General features: G+C 41.1%; 2 protein-coding genes across 4 annotated transcripts in view; one reads left to right on the top strand and one right to left on the bottom strand.

The window, feature by feature from the left end:
• LOC113934118 overlaps window positions 1–21,802 on the bottom strand; it is a 371,108-nt gene extending 349,306 nt beyond the window's left edge. Inside the window, exons 1-2 of the mRNA XM_027614655.2 lie at window positions 21,319–21,802; window positions 19,144–19,317 (exon numbers count right to left, since the gene is read on the bottom strand). Of these exons, the coding sequence (XP_027470456.1) occupies window positions 19,144–19,317; window positions 21,319–21,802 (658 nt within the window). The remainder of the gene's footprint in view (window positions 1–19,143; window positions 19,318–21,318) is intronic.
• Window positions 21,550–23,097, top strand: part of SLC24A2 (solute carrier family 24 member 2) — a 244,530-nt gene continuing 242,982 nt past the window's right edge. The window contains exon 1 of one of the 3 annotated variants that reach the window (XM_027616211.2): window positions 21,550–21,719. The gene's annotated coding sequence lies outside the window, so the exon portion shown is untranslated. The remainder of the gene's footprint in view (window positions 21,720–23,097) is intronic. The other 2 variants (XM_027616212.2, XM_027616210.2) reach the window with 2 other exon arrangements.

The following is a 23,097-nucleotide window of genomic DNA, read 5'->3' on the forward strand; positions in this document are numbered from 1 at the left end:
AAACTGAAGCTGCAAAGAAATGAGGGACCTAATCAGGGTCATACATCTAGTTAATGGCTCAAGTCAAGCCCCCTACTCCTGATTTGTGTGTTCTTCCCGTTATATGCTCAATCTTCACACCATGCTGATTCTACCACATTCCTTAAAACTTTAAATTTCAGAATTTTATATCTTGCTATGATTTTTCCAGATAAGTAAATTTTAAAATAAAATTAAATAATGCTCTTTAGCCTAAATTATCCTAATATCAATAAACAGCACACCCTTTCTAATTTCATCTAGTTAAGCAATCAAAGATAGAGTGAAATGAGGCAAAGAAAAAGTTTTGATTTAGTTTTTAGGAGGAAAAAATGGCATGCATGCATGCATTCATTCATTATACAAGCATCCATTCACTGTGACATTTTAGATAAGACAATTTACTGGAAAGCTAATACATCTTAAGCCTCAGGGACCCACATTTGCCCAGGCCTCATCTAAGATCCTATGACTAAAAAAAAAATCCTATGACTAAGTTTATATTATTTTTCTTAACTCCATGAAAGTGTTTGAACTTCAGGCTACACAATACCTGGATCTAACAGTGGAAAAAAAATTCTCAAGCTCATAATTTGGATGCATTTGAAGGCAATCATTCACCAAGAACTAATCATGGTATCCCAATTTCTTTTCCTTTTTTGATTGCTTACTAGGTTAGTACAAGAGATTGAAATCACCCACTCATGTAACATGATTATTAAGATCCTTATGTGTATCAGGATCTGTTCAAGGTTTGGGGATAACACAGTAACAAAGTAACTGTCCTCACAGAGCACACAGTACAATGAAATTAACCATATATATTTTTATTTTGAATAAGCTTCCTAAGATGTATTTTTGAATAAGATGAAGTTATGTGCCCTTCATGATAACATTATTGGGTAGATTTCTTATCAGGGGAATGGCCAAACATTAAAGAATTGATTAATGGATTCATGTACACTTGGACAGCAGTCTCTAAAAGAATAGCACAGGGGATGTCAGTCAATGGCATTGCTTTATTCAATTATTTTACTAACAATCTAAAATGTAAAACACAAGCATCCTTATTAAATGTACAGCCGAAGAGTGTAAGTCAATATGATGAATGACAAAATCAAGACTTGTCAATATTTTCCATGAAATGTAGGGGGGCTTTCATGCAAGGCTATTCCATTATCGACAGCATCATGTCTCTTTATCACATTATGTTGACAGGTGTCAATAATATGTTAGCATGTATTCAATCACTGTGATAGTTTGCCAAATTAATGTCAGTTTTAATAACTGAAACATTTCTTTCTTATAAAGTTCAAGAAAGTACTGACATCTCAATTACAATATTATTTATTAAAACAAAATCTCCAAACATCTGACAATAATTAATGTAATATACCATATCAACGGAATAAAGGACAAAAACCACATGATCATCTCAATAGATGCAGGAAAAGCATTCCTGCATCTTCATGATACCAATACCTCTTCATGATAAAATCAAATACCTCTTCATGATAAAAACACTCAGTAAACTAAAATAGAACAGAACTTTCTCACCTGATAAAGCCCATCTGTGAAAAACCCACAGCCAGCATATAGACTGAACACTTCCCCCTGAGGTCAGGAAAAGACAGCTCTTGCCACTTCTATTCAACATAGTCCTGGAGGTTCTAACCAAGATAATTAGGAAAAAAAATGAAATAAAAGGCATCTTGATTGGAAAGGAGGAAGTGAAACTCTCTATTTCCAAATGATATGATCTTGTATATAAGCTATTCCAAGGACCCACTAAAAGACTGAACTAATAAACGATTTCAGCAAGGTTGCTGGATATAAGATAATATACAAAAATCAGTTGTATTTCTCTACAGTAGCAATGGACAATCCCAAAATAAAATTAAGAAAACAATTCCATCCATAATAGCTTTGAAAAAAATTAAATACTTAGGATTAAATGTAACTAAAGAGACATAAAACATGTACTCTGAAAAGCTACAAAAAAATGTTGAAACAAATTAATTAAAGAAGACCTAAAAAAAAAAAAAGAAGAAGAAGAAGACCTAAATAAATAGAGAGAATTCCCATGTTCATGGATCAAAGGACTTAATATTGTTAAGATAGCAACACTCCCCAAATTAGACTACAAATTCAACACAATCCCTGTCAAAATCCTAGGTGACCTCCTTGTAGGAATTCATACGGAAACGCAAAGGACCCAGAATAGCCAAAACAATATTGAAAAAAAAAAAGTTGTAGGACACACACGTCCTTATTTTTCCACAACATCAGATGTTCTAGACCACCATTCATTGTCAGTATCATTTCTTCCTCACTAAATAAAATTCTTCTTCACTAAAAACAACTGTACATTTTTAAAATATAAATTTAATGGTATGTGTGCTACATCTCAGTAAAGATGTATTAAAAACCCTAGTTCTCCAATTCATTTCAAAATGAAATTTTTTCATTTCTCAAATATTTAACTACCCCCTTTCACAATTTCTAATAATGGCATAATTTCCAAACTAATTTTTAGCTCTAGCACTACAAGCTGCCAACTGAGGTGCAAATATTTTTCTAATTTTCATTATTTCATTTCCCTTATCTTCCAAAATATTAGCTAATTCTCTCTGATGTTTTTTGATGAACAGTAGTAAATATAAAGTTATCAAGAATATATATATTTTGAGGGGAGGAGCAAGATGGCAGAGGAGTAGGAGACCTAAATTTCATCTGGTCCCAGGAATTCAGCTAGATAGGGATCAAACCATTCTGAACACGTACAAACTCAACAGGAGATCGAAGAAAAGAATAGCAACAACTCTGAACAGAAAAGCGACCATTTTCTGGAAGGTAGGACGTGCGGAGAAGTGAATCCGAGGCGATATTCGGGAGGATAGACGGCGGGGGAGGGGGCCTCCGTCGGCCGCTTCTGGCAAGTGCTAGAGCCGCAGAGCACAAAATTGGAACTTTTAGAAGTCGGCTCCGCTGAGGGACGTCACTCCAGTGGCTAAGCAGGGGGAGGGGGGATGGGTGGGGGGTGGAACCCTCATGGGACAGTGTGGTCTCAGGACCCTCGGGGTCACAGAAAGACCGGGGGTGCCTGAGTGCGACAGAGCTCCCAGGAATCAGAGCGGGGAAGCCGGCTGCAGAGACGGAGCCGAGGCGCGGGCTCTCAGCTCGGGGTTGCCATACACTGTGATCCGCGGCACAGTCGGGCCACTGCTCCTCCAGCAGGGACCCAACAAGCGGCAGAGCCGGGGAGACTCCCCTCGCTCCCCCGGGAGGAGCGGCGCAGGAGTGCACCACAGGGATATGCTGGGTTTGGAGACTCCACACAGGGTCGGGTGCCAGAGATAGAAACGCTTAGTCACAGGCCGGGTGAGCACGGAGTGCGGCCGAGACCGAGGAGACGGGAGTGACTGTTTTTCTCTGGGGGCGCACTGAGGAGCAGGGCCCGAGTTCTCAGCTCCTCTGGGCAGAGATTGGGAGGCCGTCATTTTCACTCTCCTCCTCCAAAGCTGTACGGAAAGCTTGCAGGGAACAAAAGCTCCCAAGAAGAAACCTGAGCAGATTACTTAGCCCGGACCAGGCAAGGGCGGGGCAATTCTGCCTCCAGCAAAGACATTTGGGAACCACGGCAACAGGCCCCTCCCCCAGAAGATCAGCAAGAGCAGCCAGCCAAGACCAAGTTTACTGATCAATGAGAATGGCCGAACTCCAGCGCTAGGGGAATACAGCACAAAGAATTCATGGCTTTTCCCCCATGATTCTTTAGTCTTTCAAAGTTAATCTTTTTAATTTTATTTTTTTCTTTTTCTTTTCTATTTTTTTAAATTTTTCTTTTTCCCTTTTTCAACCAACATCTTATCAATCCCTTCTTAAAAAATCTTTTTAATTTTTCATTTTTAGAGTCATATTCTATCCCTTCATAGTAGTTAATCTTATTTTTGGTATATATATATAAGTTGTTCTCTCTTTAAAATTTTGGGATACAGTTTCTTCTAACAGACAAAAATATACCCTAAATCTCTAGTATATGGCTTTGTTCTAGTCTCCTGCCTGATCATATTCTCTCCCTTTGTTTTTTTTAAATCCTCTTCTTTCTTTTTTCAACCAACTTCTTATCTTATCAATTCCTTTTATAAAATCTTTTATAATTTTCATCTTTACAGTCACAGTCCATCCCTTCATCGTATTTACCCTTATTTTTGTACATATATAAGCTTCTCTTTCTTTAAAATTTTGGGAGGCACTTTCTTCTAACAGACCAAAATAGGCCCAAAATCTAGTGTGTGGCACTGATCTATGTACCAGCCTGATCATATTTGACCATATTCTGTTTTTTTTTTCTTATCATTTTCTTTTTTCTTTCTTTCTATTTCTTTTCCCCTGGTTTCAGATCTCTTCTGATTTGTTTAGTGTATATTTTTCTGGGGTCATTGTTACCCTGATAGCATTTTGTTCTCTCATTCATCTATTCTCCTCTGGACAAAATGACAAGACAGAAAAAAATCACCTTCAAAAGAAGAACAAGAGGCAGTACCGACTGCCAGGGACCTAATCAATACGGATATTAGTAAGATATTGGAACTAGAGTTCAGAATGATGATTTTAAAGATACTAGCTGGGCTTGAAAAAAACATAGAAGATATTAGAGAAACCCTTTCTGGAAAAATAAAAGAACTAAAATCTAACCAATTTGAAATTAAAAAGGGTATTAATGAGGTGCAATAAAAAATGGAGGCTCTAACTGCTAGGCTAAATGAGGCAGAAGAGAGAATCAGTGATATAGAAGACCAAATGATGGAAAATAAAGAAGCTGAGAAAAAGAGAGAGAAACAACTACTGGATCAAGAGGGCAGAATTCGAGAGATAAGTGATACCATAAGACGAAACAATATTAGAATAATTGGGATCCCAGAAGAAGAAGAAAGAGAGAGGGGGGCAGAAGGTATATTGGAGCAAATTATAGCAGAGAATGTCCCTAATTTGGGGAAGGAAACAGGCACCAAAATCCAGGAGGCACAGAGAACCCCCCTCAAAATCAATAAAAATAGGTCAACACCCCGACATCTAATAGTAAAACTTACGAGTCTCAGAGACAAAGAGAAAATCCTGAGAGCAGCTCGGGGCAAGAGATCTGTAACCTACAATGGCAGAAACATTAGATTGGCAACAGACCTATTCACAGAGACCTGGCAGGCCAGAAAGGACTGGCATGATATATTCAGAGCACTAAATGAGAAAAATATGCAGCCAAGAATACTTTATCCAGCTAGGCTGTCACTGAAAATAGAAGGAGAGATAAAAGGCTTCCAGGACAAACAAAAACTAAAGGAATTTGCAAACACGAAACGAGCCCTACAAGAAATATTGAAAGGGGTCCTCTAAACAAAGAGAGAGTCTAAAAGTAACATAGACCAGAAAGGAACACAGACAATATACAGTAACAGTCACCTTACAGGCAATACAATGGCACTAAATTCATATCTTTCAACAGTTACCCTGAATGTAAATGGGCTAAATGCCCCAATCAAAAGACACAGGGTATCAGATGGCATAAAAAAAACAAGACCCATCAATATGCTGTCTGCAAGAGACTCATTTTAGACCCAAAGACACCCCCAGATTGAAAGTGAGGGGGTGGAAAACCATTTTCCATGCTAATGGACACCAAAAGAAAGCTGGGGTGGCAATCCTTATATCACATTAGATTTTAAACCAAAGACTATAATAAGAGACAAGGAAGGACACTATATCATACTTAAAGGGTCTATCTGACAAGAAGATCTAACAATTGTAAATATCTATGCCCCTAACATGGGAGCAGCCAATTATATAAGGCAATTAATAACAAAATCAAAGAAACACATCGACAACAATACAATAATAGCGGGGGACTTTAACACGCCCCTCACTGAAATGGACAGATCATCTAAGCAAAAGATCAACAAGGAAATAAAGACTTTAAATGACACACTGGACCAAATGGACTTCACAGATATATTCAGAACATTCTATGCCAAAGCAACAGAATACACATTCTTCTCTAGTGCCCATGGAACATTCTCCAGAATAGATCACATCCTAGGTCACAAATCAGGTCTCAAATGGTACCAAAAGATTGGGATCATTCCGTGCATATTTTCAGACCACAATGCTTTGAAACTAGAACTCAATCACAAGAGGAAAGTCAGAAAGAACTGAAATACATGGAGGCTAAAGAGCATCCTACTAAAGAATGAATGGGTCAGCCAGGAAATTAAAGAAGAATTTTAAAAATTCATGGAAACAAATTAAAAGGAAAACACAACTGTTCAAAATCTTTGGGATGCAGCAAAGGCAGTCCTAAGAGGAAAGTATAGAGCAAATCAAGCCTTTCTCAAGAAACAAGAAAGGTCTCAAATACACAACCTAACCCTACACCTAAAGGAGCTGGAGAAAGAACAGCAAATAAAGCCTAAACCCAGCAGGAGAAGAGAAATAATAAAGATCAAAGCAGAAATCAATGAAATAGAAACCAAAAGAACAGTAGAACAGATCAACGAAACTAGGAGCTGGTTCTTTGAAAGAATTAACAAGATTGATAAACCCCTGGCCAGACTTATCGAAAAGAAAAATGACCCAAATCAACAAAATCATGAAAGAGGAGAGATCAAAGCAAAACCAAACAAATACAAACAATTATAAGAACATATTATGAGCAACTCTATGCCAGCAAATTAGATAATCTGGAAGAAATGGATGCATTCCTAGAGATGTATCAACTACCAAAACTGAACCAGGAAGAAATAGAAAACTGGAACAGACCTATAACCACTAAGGAAATTGAAGCAGTCATCAAAAATCTCCCAACAAACAAAAGCCCAGGGCCATATGGCTTCCCAGGGGAATTCTACCAAATATTTAAAGAAGAATTAATACCTATTATCTGAAACTGTTCCAAAAAATAGAAATGGAAGGAAAACTTCCAAACTCATTTTATGAGACCACCATGACTTTGATCCCCAAACCAGACAAAGACTCCATCAAAAAGGAGAATTACAGACCAATATCCTTGATGAAAATGGATGCAAAAATTCTCACCAAATTACTAGCACATAGGCTCCAACAGTACATTAAAAGGATTATTCACCACGACCAAGTGGGATTTATCCCTGGGCTGCAAGATTGGTTCAACAACCGCAAATCAATCAATGTGATACAATACATTAATAAAAGAAAGAACAAGAATCATATGATCCTCTCCATAGATGCAGAAAAAGCATTTGACAAAGTACAGCATCTTTCTTGATCAAAACTCTTCAGAGTATAGGGATAGAGGGTACATACCTCAATATCATAAAAGCCATCTATGAAAAACCTACAGCGAATATCATTCTCAATGGGGAAAAACTGAGAGCTTTCCCCCTAAGGTCAGGAACATGGCAGGGATGTCCACTCTCACCACTGCTATTCAACTAGTATTAGAAGTCCTAGCCACAGCAATCAGACAACAAAAAGAAATAAAAGGCATCCAAATCAGCAAAGAAGTCAAACTCTCACTCTTTGTAGATGATATGATACTTTATGTGGAAAATCCAAAAGACTCCACCCCAAAACTGCTAGAACTCATACAGAAATTCAGTAAAGTGGCAGGATATAAAATCAATGCACAGAAATCAGTGGCATTCCTATACACCAACAAGACAGAAGAGAGAGAAATTAAGGAGTCGATCCCATTTACAATTGCACCCAAAACCATAAGATACCTAGGAATAAATCTAACCAAAGAGGCAAAGAACCTGTACTCAGAAAACTATAAAATACTCATGAAATAAATTGAGGAAGACACAAAGAAATGGAAAAACATTCCATGCTCATGGATTGGAAGAACAAATATTGTGAAGATGTCAATGCTACCTAGAGCAATCTACACATTTAATGCAATCCCTATCAAAACACCACCAACTTTTTTCAAAGAAATGGAACAAATAATCCTAAAATTTGTATGGAACCAGAAAAGACCCCAAATAGCCAGAAGAATATTGAAAAAAAAAAAAGCAAAGCTGGGGGCATCACAGTTCCAGACTTCAAACTCAATTACAAAGCTGTAATCATCAAGACAGTATGGTACTGGCACAAAAACAGACACATCGAATAATGGAACGGAATAGAGAGCCCAGAAATGGACCCTCAACTCTATGGTCAACTCATCTTTGACAAAGCAGGAAAGAATATCCAATGGAAAAAAAGACTGTCTCTTCAACAAATGCTGTTGGGAAAACTGGACAGCCATGTGCAGAAGAATGAAACTGAACCATTTCCTTACACCACACACAAAAATAGACTCAAAATGGTTGAAAGACCTAAATGTGAGACAGGAGTCCATCAAAATCCTAAAGGAGAACACAGGCAGCAACCTCTTCGACCTCAGCAACAGCAACTTCTTCCTAGAAACATCGCCAAAGGCAAGGAAAGCAAGGGCAAAAATGAACTACTGGGACCTCATCAAGATAAAAAGAAAGAAATAGTCAACAAAACCAAAGGACAACCGACAGAATGGGAGAAGATATTTGCAAATGACCTATCAGATAAAGGGCTAGTATCTAAAATCTATAAAGAACTTATCAAACTCAACATCCAAAGAACAAATGATCCAATAGAAATGGGCAGAAGACATGAACAGACATTTCTGCAAAGAAGACATCCAAATGGCCAGCAGACACATGAAAAAGTGCTCAACATCGCTTGGCATCAGGGAAGTCCAAATCAAAACCTCAATGAGATACCACCTCACCCAGTCAGAATGGCTAAAATTAACAAGTCAGGAAACAAAAGATGTTGGTGGGGATGCGGAGAAAGGGGAACCCTCCTACACTGTTGGTGGAAATGCAAGCTGGTGCAGCCACTCTGGAAAATAGTATGGAGGCTCCTCAAAAAGTTGAAAATAGAGCTACCCTACAACCCAGGAATTGCACTACTGGGTATTTACCCCAAAGATATAAATGTAGTGATCCGAAGGGGTACATGCACCCCGATGTTTATAGCAGCAATGTCCACAATAGCCAAACTGTGGAAAGAGCCAAGATGCCCATCAACAGATGAATGGATAAAGAAGATGTGGTACACACACACACACACACACACACACACACACACACACACTGGAATATTATGCAGCCATCAAAAGGAATGAAACCTTGCCATTTGCAATGACATGGATGGAACTGGAGGGTATCATGCTGAGCGAAATAAGTCAATCAGAGAAAGACATGTATCATATGTCCTCACTGATATGAGGAATTCTTAATCTCAGGAATAAACTGAGGGTTGCTGGAGTGGTGGGGGGTGGGAGGGATGCGGTGCCTGGGTGATAGACATTGGGGAGGGTATGTGCTATGGTGAGCACTGTGAATTGTGTAAGACTGTTGAATCACAGACCTGTACCTCTGAAACAAATAATACATTACATGTTAAAAAAAAAAAAAAGAAGATAGCAGGAAGGGAAAAATGAAGGGGGGGAATCAGGGGGGGAGACGGGTTAGTCTGGTGATGGGTATTAAAGAGGGCATGTACTGAATGGAGCACTGGGTGTTATATACAAACAATGAATTATGATACACTACATCAAAAACTAATGATGTAATGTATGGTGATTAACATAACATAATAAAAAATATATATTTTATATCTTTAGTTGTCATCCAGATATTATTGAATATGGTGGTTAATAGCAAATTAAAATATCCAGAAAAATTTTAAATCATGCTTAAAACTCCAAATTTTCTCTTTAACATTACACTAGCACATCTGTATAAAGTTCAGTAGAATTTTTATGTCAACATATTTCACTGAAATTATTTCTTTCTGGCACTACCAACAAAAACTTTTTATAGTATTTCCGATCTTATCTATGTCAGCTCTTTATAACATATTTATATTAGCTTATTAGATCAATATTGAAAAGAAAAAAGCAATTTCTAAATTTCCTTAAGGGGCTAAATTTTTCATTTAAAGGAAATTATTTGGGCACCTGGGTGGCTCAGTTGGTTAAGCGACTGCCTTTGGCTCAGGTCGTGATCCTGGAGTCCCAGGATCGAGTCCCACATCAGGCTCCCTGCTCAGCAGGGAGTCTGCTTCTCCCTCTGACCCTCTCCCCTCTCTCCCCTCTCATGCTCTCTCTCTATCTCATTCTCTCTCTCAAATAAATAAATAAAAAATCTTTAAAAAAAACTTAAAGGAAATTATTCTGTGTTTACATAAAGTAATTGAAACATCAATACTGATTGAAATTTTACTCTTGATTTATGTTTTTCAAAATGTAGTGTTCTTTTCCAAAGGATACAAAAATACAGATTTGAAGGGATACATGCACCCCAATTTATAGCATCATTATCAAAAATAGCCAAACAATGGAGAGAGCCCAAATGTCCACTGACTGATGAATGGATAAAGAGGTGGTATATATATACAATGGAATACTACTCAGCCATCAAAAAGAATGAAATCTTGCCATTTGCAATGACATGAATGGAGCTAGAGTGTATAATGCTAAGTGAAATAAGTCAGTCAGAGAAAGACACATACCATGCAATCTCACTCATATATGGAATTTAAGAAAGGAAACAGACGAACATTGGGAAGGGGGAAAAGAAGAATGGGAAATAAGCCATAAGAGACTCTTAATGATAGAGAACAAACTGAGGGTTAATGGAGGGAGGTGGGTGGGTGATGGGCTAGATGGATGATGGGTATAAAGGAGGGCATTTGTTATGGTGAACCCTAGGAGTTGTATGTAAGTGACAGATCACTGAATTCTACCCTGGAAACTGTACCTAAAATTTAAATTAAAAAAAAAGTTTAAAAACAAGTAGTGTTCTATTGTCAGTAAACATATATTTTTTTAAGGATTTATTTATTTATTTATTTGAGAGAGAGAGAGCATGCACATGCACATGAGCAAGGAGAGGAAAGGAAGGAGGGGCAGAGGGAGAGGGAGAAGGAGAGAGGCACACTCCCCGCTGAGCACAGAGCCCAATGATGCAGGGCTCAATCTCATGACTCTGAGATCATGACCTGAGCCAAAATCAAGAGTCGGATGCTTAACCAACGAAGCCGCCCAGGTGCTCCAGTAAACCTATGCTTTCGACATGCCAGGACTACAATATAGATTATAATTATGTATCTATATTGATATCATTCTTTTTTCACAGTTCTATTAAATATTCATGCCTAAAAATGTCCATTCTTTTTAAGAGTTTTCAAGTAACTTCATTTACTTTCTTAAGAATTTGACTTAAATTTTTGAAATATTTATTGAATTTTTATTGAACTTTTGAATTTTTATTATTTCACTCACTCTTGATATTTTAAAATTTTTTCCTTAATGATGATCATAAATTTCTTATGCTTAAGTCATAAGATTTAACAAAACATGATTCCTTCTATTTATTTCTTTGTTGTTTATTTGTCTTTTTTTAGTTATTTTTTTTATTATGTTATGTTAGCCACCATACAGTACATCATTAGTTTTTGATGTAGTGTTCCATGATTCATTGTGTATAACACCCAGTGCTCCATGTAGTATGTGCCCTCCTTAATACCCATCACCTGATTCCTAATTTAATAAAATGTTTAACATTTTTACCTTTTAATAATAAAATTTTGATGTCATTTCTTCTTTATACTCCCAGATTCAAATTATTCCTGTTAATTATATTTAATAGAAATATTGAGAAACATATCCAAACTGTTGTCCTTTCATTCTAGGTATTTCTATTCAACATTTTGTTATAAATACTTACATTCCAAAACATTAAAATATATACTTACACAAGAATTACAACATAGTAACTATAAGAGACAAATAAAAAACACTATTTAGATTCAATAGCAACTATAATTCCAGGATGAAGATAAACTGGTCATTCTCCTAAATCACAGGCAGCTTTATAAAGAACACACAATCTATCCGCACTGTTTACTGGACTTCGGCCAACTAACTATAGAGCTATCACTGTTTCTCAGATGTTTTTATGACAGGTGGCCATTTATCAAGGGTTGCTGATATATCCTACAATATTTCACTAGAACTAGTGAGTTTATATTATGAATGAACTTCACTGTTGCTATAATAACATTTACCAAGAGGTATAGAAATATTTCAGTATTTTAATAACCGATCTGGCCACTAACTATCAGTCCTAAGTCTGCATGGACAGCTCCATGTAAGGATCAAGAAAATTACTCTTAATAAAGGATGTTCGGGGTGCCAGGGTGGTTCAGTCGGTAAAGCAACTGCCTTCGGCTCAGGTCATGATCCCAGAGTCCTGGAATCGAGCCCCACATTGGGCTCCCTGCTCAGCAGGAGGCCTGCTTCTCCCTCTTCCACTCCCCCTGCTGTGTTCCCTCTCTCGCTGTCTCTCTGTCAAATAAATAAAAATAAAATCTTTAAAAAAATAAAAAATATAAGGGATGTTCTCCGTTACAGTCTGATGTGTGCCTAGTATGGAAAACTGTCAGAACAGGAAGTATTTGAGGGAAAATAGTGACCCTTCCCTAATACTTTTGCTAAGGACTTGGCCAAGTCAAGACTGGAAGTTCATTGGTCCTCTCAGTAGAATAAATTACGAGGCAAATTACCACTGGTTATTGGGGGGAAGTAGAGATATCCAGAGAAGAGTATTAGCAGAGAAGATTCATCCTTGTCAACCCATTCATGAGAGAAAGACACATGTGAATTCCCAGAGTTCCCAACAGCAAGAGGTCAATGATATTCCCTCAAGATCAGTGGCGGGCATGAGAAATCTAATCTCTTGCTTGAAACAATAATTAAAGTAGGCTAAGTGAGGGGAGAATATACCTTAGTGCCACAGGTTCAAGTCATAGATTGGCAAGGCTGGAGTGGTCAGAATGTGAGCTAGCCTTATTGTTTTCTCGGACTTGGACCCTAACTACACATGTTTTGGGTTGAATACCCCCACCCCACCAGCAAAATCACGTCTACCTGAAACTTCAGAGTGTGATTATTTTTGGAAATAGGGTCTTTGTAAATGATAGTAGCTAAAGAACTCAAGAGGAAATCATCACAGATTTAGAGTGGGTCCTAAAACCAATGACTGATGTTTTTGTAAGGAGGGGAGAGGATATAGAGAGACACACAAGGGAAAAGGCCATGTGAAGAAAGAGGCAGAGAATGGAGGGATGCCGCTACTTATCAGAGAATGCCAAGGGTTGCTGGGACCCACCAGAAAAGGTAGAAGAGGTAAATAACGAAGGATCCTGCCCTGGAGCCTTCAGAGGGAGCACAGTCCTGCCATCTCCTTGATTTCACACTTCTAGCGTCCAGAACTGTAAGAGAATAAATTTCTGTTGTTTTAAGCTACAAAGATTGCGGTAATTTGCTCTGGTAGCCAGAGGAAACTAATATACCACATAAATAAACTGGAGTGTGAAGAAGGAGAGAGGGAGGGAGTATCAAGCAGATTTGCAGTGCTGACCAAAGTGGCTTGAATAGAAATAAACACCCAATGGCTAAACACAAAATGTCTATGATCTATTAGCCTTCATTATGAACCACAAAAAAAGACTGAACACAGTCTCCAGCTGACAGCCAGCAAGGAAATCAAGACTTTAGTCCTACAAGTGCATGGAGCAGAATCCTCCCAATACCTGAATGAGCAGGAAACAGATTTCCCTTTGAGCCTCCAGAAAAACGGCCTTGTGGACACCTTAATTTTTAGTCCAGTGAGACTATACTGGACTTCTGACCTACAGAACCACTTTAAGTTTAAATTTTAAGACACTGAGGTTGTGTTGTTTATTTTTTTTTAATAGCAGCAATAGAAAACTAATTGAGCAAGGACACAGGATAGGCCCCGAAGATAGAAAGCTTCGTTGAAAGTCTTAAAGAAGCAATCACATCTCCAAAGATCCTTCCCCATCCTGTGTAGTTAGAAGATGGCCATTCTCACTCATTGTTCTAAGTGTTGAACATAAAGTAATGAACAAGGCAGGAAAAGTCTGTGGCCTTATGAGGCTTTATTATCTAAGCAAGGGAAGAGAAGCTGCTAGACCTAAGGACTAAAAGCAGAGAATTAGTATATATAAAAGAAACAGTCAAAGAACATGATAGAGTTTTTAAAAATTAAAAATATAACAAGTGGCCTTTTTTAATACTAGAAGGATTAAATGATAAAGCTGAAAATCTTCTGAGAGAAATAAAATGGAGAAGAAAAAAATATGCCTTAATTAGAGGATTAGGCAAAGAAGGTAGGAGTGATGTCTCCTGAGGGGGAACCACACAACAGGCAGATCAACTGAGACATTTGAAAATACTGAGGGAAAAATGAACAGTGCCATCAGAGAGTTTGGGGTGAATTCGTATACTAGACAACTCAACTGATGATTATATTTGCATAATTCAAAGAATGTATTGTTGATTAAATATGTGAATATTAATTATTCAAAATGGCGACATAACTCTGTTGAAAGAATGGGGAGAGGATTATGTTGAGATGAGGGCTTTAGGGAGTGAGTGTGGGGACACTGTAAAAGGAAGAAATCCTTTTCTTTAACAATAGGAATTTAATAGCTAACATCCCCATAGGAAAAATTAAGAGATGAAAAAACAAGCCCACTACTTTGAAAGGTAATGATAAGGACCAGGGAAGAACAAACAAACAGCTAAAACCCTCAAAAATGATACATCCGGGACAAGGAAGCAGGAGTTGTGGGGAGAAAAAGCTGCAGTTTTTTTAAATAAGCCTTGTAGTACTATTTGCAGTATTTGATATGACCTGTTGTCCGTCTCGATTCTGAACAAACTGAGAAATAAGCAAAATGGGGTGGCAGGTGGTATCACTCTATCACCTAACACAATAAGGTATCACTCTTATTCCGATAAAAGCTAATTTGGGGAGGTGATGAGTAGGAGCACCAGACAGACTTATTAACTGAGTCCCAGTGTTGGGCCAGGGGAGGCCTGCTCCCAAGGTATCAGGACCCCCAAACGTACCACCACACACATATCCATTATTTGGAGGGGGAGGGGTGTTGCTGAACTGAACAGCCTGAGACCCCTGAACTGGGAAAATGATTAGTGATACATTCATTTTACTTTCATGAGTTGAATCAAACAAGGATCTTATTTCAGTGTTCAAAACCAAAGATCCAGTAGCACATTCCAGCTGGCTTGCCCTACATTAAACTAGAAAAGAAGTCAAAGCGTATGGAAGAAAAGCTTATGCTCAAGGCACATATCTCTTCTTTCCCAGTATCTTAAACTCTATATTATATTAAAATTTTGAGCCAGAGATAGGTAAAGAGAGAATGTAGTTTAAGAAGGAAGGTAGCAGGTGTATACTTTTTTTGAGCTGTTAGAAAGAAGTGCTCCTTGTTTGCCCACCCAGTGAACTGTCCTGACTCTGCCTTTTGCCCAGCAGGTCTCCTTTTACCAGTATTATTTATCCTTCTTTCCTTGCGACAGGAAGGTCGCAAGGAAAAGAAGCCCCTAAGTGTCAGGGGCACCCTGGATGTCACTCAGGAAGTCCCTGCTAGAATCAGGAAGACAGCCAGGGTTTTCCCTTGGTGGGATCAATAGACCACGCTCCTGCCCTCCTGTAAGCCTTGCCTCAGCACTGTGCCTACCTTGGTGCCCAGGAGGCCTGAGCTGAGCTGGTGTTGCAGAGAGAAACTCAATTTTTGTGCTTCCTGAGCATTTAAGCCCGGAAAAATTCCTGTCCCTAATGTAAGAATCTCAGGCATTCATCATCTCTCATTATCTAAATAGATGAAAAAGAAAAAAAGAGCAATAATTTAGGTGTGTTGCTTTAAGTGCTATTGCAAAAACCACTGTCAAAAGCAAAGAAGTCTGTACTTACATCCCTCAACCCCACAGATATTTTTTTCTGCTTTTATGGTTCTTATTGAACTGGAAGGGGAGAGCCACTGGCCAAAAAAATGAGCCAAATGCAAAGGAAAACGAAGTTGGCCCAAAGTCGGCCCAGGGTTGGGAGCCAAAGGAGAACATTTTTCAGAGAACGTCAGGATTTTATTTTGGTATTTACACCTGTGATTTTTAAATAAGCAAAACAGATCTTCTTAGGAAGTAGAAAGTTATCCTAGATTATAGACCAGCTGGTGGTAGAAAGAATCCCACAGGCATCACCTAACGATATAATCACAACAGGAAAAAATGCAACTAACTCTTAGTTAGGCAGGGACTAAAAATCTCAGTCATGTAAAATGAGGATTAGTAGAAAGAACTTGGATGTTGGAACCAATATTGGGCAAATGAGAACCACTTAATATTGGGTAAGCTACTTAACCTCACTGAGCCTCAGTTTCTTCCATCTGTAAAATGGGAATAATAGTGATAAAAGTCATGAGCTAGAAGAGATAAATGAAAACTTGTTCAGGGCAGCTATGCAACATGTTAGTTCCCTTTGTTTGTTCCTGTTCTTCACTGTGGTAGTCATTAGTGCCGGCCACCAAATCTTTCCCTTCTTTCCCAAGCACATAGTGCAACTGTACCTTCTTGCTCTCTTGAAAATATGGCCAGGCGCTTTGCTTTGGCCAGTGAAATCTGAACGGCAGTAATGCGTCACCTCCCAGCTAAAGCTTTAAAATCGAGTACAATGCATCTTTTTTCTCTGGTGGCAACTGGCAATGTTCCAGATAGTGACCAGCCTGGAGTCAGGAGTGAGCATGACATGACAAAATTCACAAAGAACAGGTTGCATAAATACGAAACAAAAACCTTTATTTCTAGCCACTGTGAGTTTTGAGCTCTTTGTTACTGTGGCAGAACCTGTACCTCCTGATGGATTCATTCTCCTCTGAGTAACTGCATTTGCCATCAACTCATGAATTCATGCCACCGATATGTGTTGAACAAATGCCAAGCACTGTGTTAGATGCTGGGAAATATAGGATACTGATTCTTGTCCTCAAGAAGCTCAAAGGAAGGGGCGCCTGGGTGGTTCAGTCATTAAGCATCTGCCTTCGGCTCAGGTCATGATCCCAGGGTCCTGGGATCGAGCCCCGCATCGGGCTCCCTGCTCAGTGGGAAGCCTGCTTCTCCTCCTCCCACTCCCCCTGCTTGTGTTCTCTCTCTCGCTGTGTCTCTGTCAAATAAATAAAAATCTTTAAAAAAAATAAAAGAAGAAGCTCAAAGGAAGAAGGAAAGAAGAGGGTCATTGTCAGGAGTCTTTTAAAAACATCCCTCCATTGATGCTAATATTGAATGAGAGTCAAGGATGAGAATTACTGCTTTTGTGCATAGGGAATCCTTCCTTTGTGCCCTGATTACCTGCAGATATTAGTAACAGAAAGGGTGGGATTTTAATGAAAGAAAGGAAGAAGGTTGTGTGTTGAGAGGAGAATGAAAAAAGAGGTGGTTAAACAGACAAAGTAAAAAGTGAATATTTCATGTTGTCTCTTGGTTGCCCACAACTTCCTGGCTCAGCTATCTCTCTTCCACTTTCCCCTCATGAAAATTTTCCTTTAGACTGAATATCAAGTGAAAAACAATATAGAATTGCTTATTATAACTTTAGAGCCATTTACTTTTTAAAAATTCTCAGCTTATTATGGAGAAGATATGAAATAAAAAGTCCAAAACAATAAATTTCTAATGGTGAAATTGTAGGCACAGTGCCAGTTGGGGGTGTCATTTTGGGTGGAAGCAAGGGGAACTCACCAATCCTATCATACACCATGCCATCCTATGTTTCTATGTTTCTATCCAAATGATATGGGTGCTTAGTAAATTATTAATTCATAGCCCTTTGGCAGTTTTCATTAAGGTTTTTCTCTGAGGTTTTATCCTGTTCTTTCATCTGGAGCCTATTCCTCTGCTTCTTCATTTTCCCTGACTCTCTGGGTTGGTTTCTATGCATTAGATGAAATAGCCAACTCTTCCAGTCCCACAGGAGTGGCCTCATATAACAGATGAACCTTGTTCTGCAAATTTGTCCTAGCTCTTCCTTATCTCTCAAACCTTTGTGATTGTCCACGCAGCCTATTTTATTTGTAACTGTAGTTCAGGGAGTGCCAAGACCTATCAGTGTCCCAGAAGGGAGGACCTCAGCCCAGAGATGCAGGCTGATTAGAAGCCAGACCCCCAGGTACCAGCTTTTAAAGTATGCAAATATATACAGTCCTACGGGGCCACAAGTGTAAGCCCCACAGGCCACCAGTGCTAAGTGTAAGCCCCACAGGCCACCAGTGCTAAGCGACCTAGACGTGTCCTTGGCAGCCGTCGCAAAAATCGGGGCTCCAGACAAGTGTAGGAGCCTCCCAGGAGATACCTGGGAGCTGTAGCGAGGCAGAGAGAGAGCACAGAGAGGGTATGCACTGGTCTAGACCCTTAGCTGTATGCCAAACGTCAAGCCTGCCCCTCGGGCCAAAGCTCCAGAACACGCAAATGAGCCTCTTCCACAGAAAGGCCGAGGGTGTGTTTCAGGCTGCTGTCTAGGCAGAGCCCTGGGGTGGAGGGTGGGGGGGGGGGGAGGTGCACAGCCTGCCAAGAACTAGCTCTTTGATTGTTCCAGGCCTGTGGCAGAGGCAGCGTGTAGAGATGGCACCCAACCAGGAAAGAAAAACCAAAGAAGGAGAAGTCTAGGATTAAAAACAAACACCGCAACACAAAGAAGATGGCGCGGGAACCCTGCCGACGCAAGACAGGAGCAGAGCGAAAGAGAGCGCCTGCCAGGCTCCCACCCAGGAGAGCAACCCCGTAGGCCCCACATGTGTGTCAGACAGGATGCCTGACCCTCAGGGCAAAGCTCCAGGACACGCAAGGGGGCTCCCCACACGAAATCCTGGCGCCCCTGAACCAGGGTTTCTGCCCTGGGCCCTGGGGTGGCTAAGTCGGAGCGAGCCCTTTAAGAGCTGCTTCTCAGGTCATCACAGCCTTGCGGGGGCTCGTGGGTGCGACCCCCATTGGTTTTTCAATGCTAAATGTTTCAGGGGGACTTGTCTGTCAGGTGCAGGTCTTTAAAGGAGGGGTGCCTTGCTAGGGGGTTCAAAGCCCTCAACTCCTCAGGGAGAAGGCCTGCCTTTTGAGTTCCCTCCACAAGGTCGGTCCTCCCACCCAGGGTGGGGATCCTGGCAAGACTGTGTCCCAGCCTCTCTTACCTGACAAGTAGGAGTCTCTCAGCCAATGTTTCTGGGTATTTTTTTGTTTTTTGTTTTTTGTTTTCAGAGAAAGTTGTTCCCCACGTAGCTGTAGATTCGGTGCGTTTGCGGGAGGAAGTGAGTTCAGGATCCTCTTAGGTCTCCATCTTGAACCGGAACCTGGTTCCTTTCTCCCTTTGGCGGTTTTATATTAGAAAGACCTTATTAGCGGGCGCCTGGGTGGCTCATTCAGCTGGGCGACTGCCTTCGGCTCGGGTCATGATCCTGGAGTCCCGGAATCGAGTCCCGCATCGGGCTCCCTGCTCGGCGGGGAGCCTGCTTCTCCCTCTAACCCTCCCCCCTCTCATGTACTCTCTCTCTCTCTCTTATTCTCACTCTCTCAAAATAAATAAATAAATCTTTAAAAAAAAAAAAGAAAGACCTTATTAGCTTAAGGATGATCCCACGCTTTTTAAAATTCATTGTTCATTTTTGAAAGGCTCCCCTCCAGAATTACAAAAAGAGCTCAACATTCTTAACTGGTAATTACCAATGACTCCTATAAATTCTATGTTCAAAGAAATCACAGTTAATAAAAGGGTAAATATGATGCCAGCTAATGTTTATACTTATGCAGGTATCTAAAAAAATAAAGAGTTGGTGCTTTATAGTTGTAGGAATATTGATAAAAATATATTACAATTTTCTCCTCTTAAGCAGAACCTTGTATAGAAGATCCAGTCCCCACCCCCACCCCACCCCATGTAGCCAGAGACATCCACTGCATCAGAGAATATTAGGATTGTTAGACCAGGAAAATAAAGACAAAGGCAGAGTAAAACTATACCTAACTGGTTACCCTGAAGTCCATTCTGTATTTAGAAAAGGCAAAATAAATGCATGTTTTTCTCTTTTCTCTAAAACAGCTTCAAAATAGTGAGCTCCTTCCCTTTTATTCCTCAACAGTGACCAATCAACTGAGTTGCTTTAGAATCATTAGGAACTTACAGATATAATCATATTTGATGTGTTTGAAATAATGGCAATTATTATGAATTTTGGGTGCTCAAAATGACCCATCCTTGCCTAGTGGGAACCTATTTTGATAGATTCTTCAGTCCTTTTGACACAACCCTGGTAGTGGTTGATAGCTTCCTTGCTCTCTGTAAATATTTACAGATAAAATGTCTGGGATTTGCTTTAAAATGATGGCACAGGAAAAAGAGGTAGAGATGAAACAGCATTGGCCATGGTTTGATAATGGCCCCATGGAGGTTCCTTACACTATCCTCTTACATTTGTATATGTCTGAAATTTCCAAAATAAAAAGTAAAGATTAAAAAAGTTCAGCCTGTGACTTCCAAAATAGGACCCTGAAATCCTTAGTAAGACAGTAGTCTTAAATGCCTGGTTTTGATGGGAGAAAAAGGGATTTGTCCGTTTCCAAGGCTTCTCTTGATTTATCAAGAAAAAATATAGAGATCTGAACCTAAGAGTTTTCCTCAAAATCAGAGGTAGTGAGCTTTCTGGATATAAGGACATTCCCCCAGCCCCAGGAAGGCATGAAAACCCCTCTAAGTCAGAAAGTAAGAGGAGGGTGGAGGGTGAAGAGAGTAGAAAACGGTGAGCTAAAAGCCCCAAAGGTTTTCTTCCTGGTGGGTACCTCTTGACAGTTTTGGTCTTGGTCACAGGGCTGCCTAAAGGCTTCTGAGGGTAACCTGTTTGTCTCATCTTCTTCCACTCTTTAGCTCAGATTCCTGCCTCTGATCCCCAAAAAGACTGACTCAATTTCTTGGGGTCCAGGAAATCTTGCTTTCCAAACAGGTCAGGAAAGAGCACTGGGCTGGGAGTCCAGAAGCCAGCATGTGAGCCCTGTGACTCAAAATGACACCGTTTTGGGTCTCAGTTTCATCACCCATTAAATGAAAGGTCAGCCCGCAAGACTCAAGATCCTTCAGTGTCCCAACCTTCCAAACCCGAGATTTCAGGACTCCTGGGCCTGAACTCACAGCCCTGCAGGCCTTTATGCCTTTTCACTGAACGTCTTTTCCACCATTACACATTACACAGCCTCCTAAAGAAATAGATGACGGCTGTCACTTTTTGCAGCTAATTGGGAGAGGAGGTGCCCGGCTATAGAGAAACCCCAAAGTTGGCAGCACTTTTCAGGCTGTGGGAATCAGGCGCGTCACCGACCTGTATGATTTCTCCTCTCTGTCCTTGCTCGCCAGCAAATCCTGACCCCCGTCCCCACTGCGGAGAAATCTCCTAAGAGACGGCTGCCAGCGTAGCTTCTGCACCCAGAAGGCGTGGAGCAGAGGGCGCGGGAGCTGAGCGCGCTGCGGCCACGCTCCCCGCGCAGAGGCGAGAGGGAGGGGCCGGCGGGGGCCGGGCAGCACCAAGGGCGGCGCGCGGGGCTCGCGCTGCTCAGTCTCCTCCCGAGCCCAGCCCCGGCCGGCGAGAGCGGCGGCGAGCGCCAGCCGGAGCCGGAGACCGGGCCTCGGAGCAGGGAGGCGGAGGACCAGAGAAAGCGGTGGACCCGAGTGGAGGGCCGCGCTCGGGCCCCCTCCGCGTGCGCGTCCTCCTGGAGGATCCCGGTAAGTGCGGGCGGCCGAGTCCCCGCCAGCCTCCAGGCTTGGTGGCCGCAGTGGTCGTTGTCCCCGGATCCGGTGGCGCGCATCCCGCTGCTGCACCACAGGCTCACAGGTGGCTTCGCGGTGGACGTGGGGGCCCCAGGCCCCGCAAGGAGTTAGCGAACTCTCTCCGCTCAGGGGCTCGGTTTCCGAGCCCCCGGCCGAGCCCCCGGCTTCTTCCACCCCAACCACCCTTGCTTCCGGCTCCGAGGTGGGGGGCGCGGCGGGGCAGGGCCTGCCGTCGGGGTAAGACACGCCAGAGGAAAGCTCCCCTTCCCCAAACCACCCACAAACGAGTCGCGGAGATGCGGGCCAAGCGCCTTCCCCAGCTGCGTCCCCGCTTGCTCGTGGGGCGTCTGTCCTTTAGTTTTATTTTCCTATTAACCCACCAGAGAAAGTTTGGGACCACACAAGGCAAAGTTGGGGCGCGGCTGGGGGTGCACTTCTCTGGCAGAGGCAGCTCCGGTGGAGCGGAGCGGCGGGTTTGCAGGTGGAACCGGCTCGCTGGAGCTGATCCTGCACCCTGGGAGTTGAGTCTGTCCCTGCCGGTAGCCCTGGCCAGGCATTGTGACAATCCCCGGAGCCCTGTGAGTCGCTTAATCTTTGGTGCTAAGCGTCGACATCTGCAGCCAGCCGAGAATCTCTGTGATGGGTAGCAGCATCTTAGCCTGGTTTGACTTGTGTTCTTGCTCTGCTCTGCAAACCTGAGCTGCGGCTAATCCCAGTGTTTAAATGGCGTGTGTTTAATTAGCTTATTTTACACCTGGAATGATCTCAGCGAGCCTCTAAAATGAAATCGTTGATATAAAAAGCAACAACAGTGTTTATAAAGAAAAATTTAAATAGGAACCTTCAGAATAGCCGCTGTCGTGTCTAGATATCTAGTTTTACCCATCTCTGTGGGATAGAGAATGAAAACTGCTTGGATATCTAACCTACTAGAAGAGTCAGTGTTGGGGCTATTTTTGTCAGATTTTGTGGACAGAGGTATTGCTGCAGCTTGCATATTGTTTACGAAATACACGTTGAGTCTCTAGAAATAGCCTACTTGTTAGGAGTTGTTTGATTTACTATGTTGTCTATTTTACACATGACTTAAGGTTGTTTTTAAAAATAAGCTTTAGCTGAAAACAATATCTAGATGTTTAGGGAAGACAATCCATGTCACCAGAACATTCTTTTGTAAACTTAAAATTTTAAGGGGCTATTTTTCTGCATCAGACATAGGAGAAGCTTTTCATGAAAAATAAGATGCTGAGGTCTTTATGTGTATAGGAAAAGAGTGCTATCTCCTCCGACACTCAGTGCTTTCAAATGATAGATTAGATCAGAAAAGCGTGCC

The sequence above is a fragment of the Zalophus californianus genome, chromosome 13, assembly GCF_009762305.2.
Source record: "Zalophus californianus isolate mZalCal1 chromosome 13, mZalCal1.pri.v2, whole genome shotgun sequence".
Classification (NCBI taxonomy): domain Eukaryota; kingdom Metazoa; phylum Chordata; class Mammalia; order Carnivora; family Otariidae; genus Zalophus; species Zalophus californianus.